Source organism: Littorina saxatilis, linkage group LG9, assembly GCF_037325665.1.
Source record: "Littorina saxatilis isolate snail1 linkage group LG9, US_GU_Lsax_2.0, whole genome shotgun sequence".
In the NCBI taxonomy this organism is placed as follows: Eukaryota; Metazoa; Mollusca; class Gastropoda; order Littorinimorpha; family Littorinidae; genus Littorina; species Littorina saxatilis.
In genome coordinates, this window is record NC_090253.1 from 20,193,131 (window position 1) to 20,199,168 (window position 6,038).

The following is a 6,038-nucleotide window of genomic DNA, read 5'->3' on the forward strand; positions in this document are numbered from 1 at the left end:
TACATATGTCATGTTTACTCTTAAAATGAGATCACAATTAACGAAAATAGATTAATTAGTCTTACGATTAAAATGTAAGAAATCGATCCAAAAATGATTTCATCTTATTCTTTATCATTTCCTGATTCCAAAAACATATAGATATGATAGGTTGTATTCAAAACAAGTTCAGAAAGTTAACAAGAATACAGAAAAGCGCGCTTTCCTGCTTAGCACAATACGCTACCGCGCTAATCTGGCGTGTCAATATCACTACGTTTTGCATATGGGAAGTGAGCGATATCCTTCTCGCGGGGATTGATGAAGCTGTACTGTCTTGGTGAAAAAATACAGTGCGTTCAGTTTCATCCCGTGAGTTCGACAGCTTGACTTAATCATAGACCAAATAGCCTGGACCGCCAACTCGTCACGTGACCCTTCGAGGTTACGACGCTCGACTTTCAGGGGCGCTTTGCGTCCGGTTTGAAAGGCCAGCGATTCGAAGACAGTGAAAAGAAAGCACGCTCCAGATATTTGTGACAATGGGAGGTGACAATGAACTGGATTTTCCAAAACTCCAAACTAAACTTAACAAAACTCATCGAAAAACATGTTCCATATACACTTTAGCTGAGTTTATTTGAGCATTTTTAGAACTTACCTCGGCAACTTCGTCCATGACACCGGATATGACATCCCCATGATTTCTGAAAGGCCATGTAAGCGTAGATTCCTAAATGCGAGAGGCGCTACCTCGTAATAGAGAGAAAGAGCGGAGAGAGAGCTAGTTGGCGGTCCAGGATAAATGGTCTATGACTAAATGTAGTAATTTCGCCTTACGCGCCTTGTTAATCTTTTTGTTCGTTCTTTCTATTGTTCTTTTTTTCTTTCTTTTTTTCTTTCTTTTGTTCTTTCTTTGTTTCTTCCTTTCTTTCTGCCTTACCTTCCTTCGTTATCATACCTTCATCCTTGTTCTTCCTCTTGTCTTTATTTGTAGCTTGTGGTATAGAGAGAGATATGTCAGTGTTACGCTCCCAAGGCAAGGCCATTAGGCTTGTGGTCATAATATCAAGATTCATTTAACCTTGTAATCTTTGCAGTGGTGTGTCCGTGGTCAGTGTGTGAACGACGCCAGAGCACCGGCAAAAGTGCAAGGTCAGTTATTGTCATTATTTGCATTGTCTTCTTCTAAATTGACTAAATGTTTTAACATAGAGGGGGGAATCAGCTTGGTGGCTTAAAAATTAATTGATGACTTTGGTCATTAAAAATCTGAAAATTGTAATTAAATTTGTTTTTTTTATAAAACGATCCAAATTTACGTTTATCTTATTCTTCATCATGTTCTGATTCCAAAAACATATAAATATGTTATATTTGGACTAAACACAAGCTCTGAAAATTACAAATATAACAATTATGATCAAACTCAAATTTCCGAAATCGATTTAAAAACAAATTCATCTTATTCCTTGTCGGTTCCTGATTCCAAAAACATATAGATATGATATGTTTGGATTAAAAACACGCTCAGAAAGTTAAAACGAAGAGAGGTACAGAAAAGCGTGCTATGCAGCACAGCGAAACCACTACCGCGCTAAACAGTCTCGTCAGTTTTACTGCGTTTTGCACGAGCGGCGGACTACGGTCATTGTGAAAAAATGCAGTGCGTTCACTTTCATTCTGTGAGTTCCACAGCTTGACTAAATGTAGTAATTTCGCCTTACGCGACTTGTTTTATATTCCGGGTGATGTATTCCGCTTTTTATATTTAGTCAAGTTTTGACTAAATATTTTAACATCGAGGGGGAATCGAAACGAGGGTCGTGGTGTATGTGCGTGTGTCTGTCTGTCTGTCTGTCTGTGTGTGTGTGTGTGTGTGTAGAGCGATTCAGACTAAACTACTGGACCGATCTTTATGAAATTTGACATGAGAGTTCCTGGGTATGAAATCCCCGAACTTTTTTTTCATTTTTTTTATAAATGTCTTTGATGACGTCATATCCGGCTTTTCGTGAAAGTTGAGGCGGCACTGTCACGCCCTCATTTTTCAACCAAATTGGTTGAAATTTTGGTCAAGTAATCTTCGACAAAGCCCGGACTTCGGTATTGCATTTCAGCTTGGTGGCTTAAAAATTAATTAATGACTTTGGTCATTAAAAATCTGAAAATTGTAAATAAAAATAAAAAATTATAAAACGATCTAAATTTACGTTTATCTTATTCTCCATCATTTGCTGATTCCAAAAACATATAAATATGTTATATTCGGATTACAAACAAGCTCTGAAAATTAAATATATAAAAATTATTATCAAAATGTTTTTTTCGAAATCAATTTAAAAACACTTTCATCTTATTCCTTGTCGGTTCCTGATTCCAAAAATATATAGATATGATATGTTTGGATTAAAAACACGCTCAGAAAGTTAAATCGAAGAGAGGTACAGAAAAGCGTGGTATCCTTCTCAGCACAACGAATACCCCGCTCTTCTTGTCAATTCCACGGACACTGCCTTCGCCACGGGCGGTGGAGTGACGATGCTACGAGTATACGGTCTTGCTGCGTTGCGTTGCGTTCAGTTTCATTCTGTGAGTTCGACAGCTACTTGACTAAATATTGTATTTTCGCCTTACGCGACTTGTTGCATTTTGTAAGCGGATGCATGTAAGCCTACGTTGAAACCATCCAATCGAGTTAAGTTAGTTTTTCGTTGAAATTGTTCAATTCGTTATCCTGAAATGTTTGCAATTCCTTTAGAGCGGGGGGGGGGGGGGGGTCACAGCAGTTGTAGCAATAATCAAGAAAAATACAAATAAAGGTTAAATTGTACGTGTTCGTAAATGTTGCATTCTGACTAACAAACAACAAAAATGCCCCGGAATGTTTTCAGACACCTGTGCCCAGGGAGACGACCCAACCTACAGCTGCAACGTCGCGAGTTGTCGCACTTCCCTGGGACGCAATGTCTACTGCTGCCAATCATGTCTACAGCCGCTGGCACCACACGCGCGGCCACCGACACCACCACGACTTCCCACGACCAGTCGGCAGACTCAGTCACCCACTACCCAGCGCAGACAACAGACAACCACCCGACAGAGACCAGCCACACCCGAGATTACCACCACACCGTCACCCCCCGAGACTGCACCAACTACGCAAAGGGTGCCGTTAGTTTGTCGGTATAGTCAGAGTCTCTGCTACATCTGTTTCCGAGCGAAGAACAGATATTACTTCTGCCGTCAATGAATCTGATGAATAATTATTACGATTTGTATCTTATTATATAGATATATATCGTGAGTGTTAGCAAACGATAAGAGAAATGGCAAGAAAAATGGATCATCAATGTGAGCCGGCAGGGTGGGTGGTGCCTTGCCATTATATGATGCACCCACCGACAAAATTGGCTTGTCGGCGCTTTTACATGGTTACGTGTATTATCACAAATATTGTATTTTGTATTATTATTCTTACTGCCCGTTGCTTAATGCTTATGAGTTTATAACTATTTCCGCAACTGGCATTTCTTAGTTGAAAATATTTTGTCATGTGAATTGCTCTTGTTATCTTGAACGTGAGCGAACAATAATTAAGACGCCTCAACCACACACTGCATTCTGCCATCGTTACAGTGTATATTTCACTTTCAAGTTTCATCATGCGTTTCTGACATTTTTCTCTTATTCGTCAAATTTGTTGTGTTGTTTTTTTGTTTATTTATTTATTTGTTGTTGTTTTTTGTTTAAAACTGACGTATTTCTTGTAATTGTTAAGGTTTTGCAACTTTGTACAAGTCGATGTACAAGAAGAGAGAAAAAAAATCATGCACACGGCGGAGCTGTCTATAGTGTAGCACGTCATCGCACAAAAACTAACTCGCAATTTGTCTTTTTTCGTCTTTCGAGCTCACTGGCGGTCGCAATTTCTTCTGATTTCTGATTTGCTTTGAGGGAAAGTAGTAATGGAATAAAGAGAATTTTTACCTCGAATGAGTTTTTTGTTATTTGTTTGTTTTCTTGTTTGTTTGTTTGTTTGTGTGTGTGTATGTGTGTGTGTGTGTGTGTGTGTGTGTGTGTGTGTGTGTGTGTGTGTGTGTGTGTGTTTGATTGTTTGTTTTTACTTTTTCTTTCTTTCTTTGTTCTCTCAGAAATCATGGGGTTTTTGTCACACACACACACACACACACACACACACACACACACACACACACACACACACACACACACACACACACTTGCATACTTACTCGCCTGTGCCTACACATACGCAAACACACGCAGACACAGATACAGTCATCCGACTTCTCTCGCGCAAAATATTGTCGATGCACTGGTAGTCGCACAGAGACAACGAAAATGAACTTTTCATGTGTATTCTGCTGTTTCAAGACAAAATAGAAGCACACGACATCTTGGGTAGAATAAAAACAAAGAAATAAAACTCTTTTTTTTCATTTAAAAAAATTAAAACACGAAATATAAAGCGAATATAACAATTTGATATTGAGGGACACAACAGCAACTAAACTCGGTTAACCAAAATACTGCTGTGCCGTTTAGATAGGTGTTGTTGTTTTTTAACCGTAGTTTCGTTTTATAATATCTTCAGAATGTTACAGGAAATCCTTTACAGTCAAGAAAAAATGCATTGAAAATCGGAAAAAGAGCTGAATGTCACACAAAAACTTTCAAAATACATCAGTTTGAACACAATATGAAGTTTTAAGCAGAAAGTGTAGGCCTACAAGTACAGTCACTGTCAACAATTTACAAGTAAACTATGTTTGTGTTTAGTGATAATATGGCAGATCCTGTTTTGGCACACAGCAGTGCACCTGTAATTATATCATATACTTAATTACGATTATTGATAATTGTAGAATTAAGCATTTGTAACACAAAAATCTGTGAAAATAAAATGTGGTTAAGACAATAATATTTGCTGGGTAGAGTATGGAATTAGCTACAATACGGTACGTACTCTAAAAACAATACACTTTTCACAACAACATTAATAAATATATAGCTTACAATGCAATTTCCAGACAACGACAACATTTTATTTATAGTTTGGTTTAGTTGTTTGATTGGTGGGCTGGTTGGTTACTTGCTTGAATGTTTTATCGATTGGCTGTTTACTTGGTTTATAACCTGTTATCTTACTCAAACAAAGATGTTGGCAAAAGCATTACCGTCACCCTGTCAAGGGAAAATTTGGTGGTTTTGCTTTCTGATCACGGTACCCCTGAGCGATCGCGGAATAAGTATTATTTCCGAGCAGTCTCTAAAACCATATTGAAATGGTCTGGCAGAATAGCCGACTCGCCTAATTTTAATAGGTAAAATTAATCAGTGTTTTGTTTTAGCGAGGTACGGTTGTGCTGTGCGATGCGTCGTATGTTGTCACCCCTCTGTGTAAATGCGGTGGTCGAGAGGTTGACCGTGCAAGCGTGATACGTCAGAGAGCGATGGGATGACTGATGCGAGCGGATGTGTTTGTTGTGGTGTGGGATGAATGTGTTTTTGTTAGAGTAGTTCGGACTTTATTTTAATACCTGCAGCTGGAAGAAGAATTGAGACATGAAAGCGGACATTATCTTGTGTTTGTCGGAGGACAGAAAAGAACTGTGTGTTACTGTAACTTCAAGGACTTTCGGCAGTGATGTGATATGTTGTAGACATTCGGAGGATTCAGAAGGAAGTGTGTTGATACAGTGCCGAACGGTGTGTTCTGTGTGACGAGAGGTATTTTGTTATAACCTATGTCTGATGATTATGTTTTTATTTGAGTTAATAGCGAAATGTTTGAAATGTTCGTTCGTTGTGTGCCGTGTGTGTTGTTCGAGTGCGTGTTGTCACCATCCCGTATGTACGCGAGTATGACTGTGTGTGTAAAAATGTGTGAATGAGTGCGCGAATCACCGAATGTAGAGGCTCCGTATACGGAAAAGCAAACACCGGACTATTATGTCAGCAGCATATCTAAATTCCTTGACACACCCTCTACACTCGGGAGATGCGAATGATACTCAAAATAATACGAAAGCGAGCAT

General features: G+C 38.8%; 1 protein-coding gene across 1 annotated transcript in view; it reads left to right on the forward strand.

Annotated features, from left to right (window-relative positions):
• Positions 1 to 3,975, forward strand: part of LOC138976840 (A disintegrin and metalloproteinase with thrombospondin motifs 19-like) — a 6,068-nt gene extending 2,093 nt beyond the window's left edge. Inside the window, exons 5-6 of the mRNA XM_070349731.1 lie at positions 1,080 to 1,134; positions 2,874 to 3,975. Of these exons, the coding sequence (XP_070205832.1) occupies positions 1,080 to 1,134; positions 2,874 to 3,232 (414 nt within the window). The 3' untranslated portion in view covers positions 3,233 to 3,975. The remainder of the gene's footprint in view (positions 1 to 1,079; positions 1,135 to 2,873) is intronic.
• Positions 3,976 to 6,038: the final 2,063 nt, after the last annotated feature.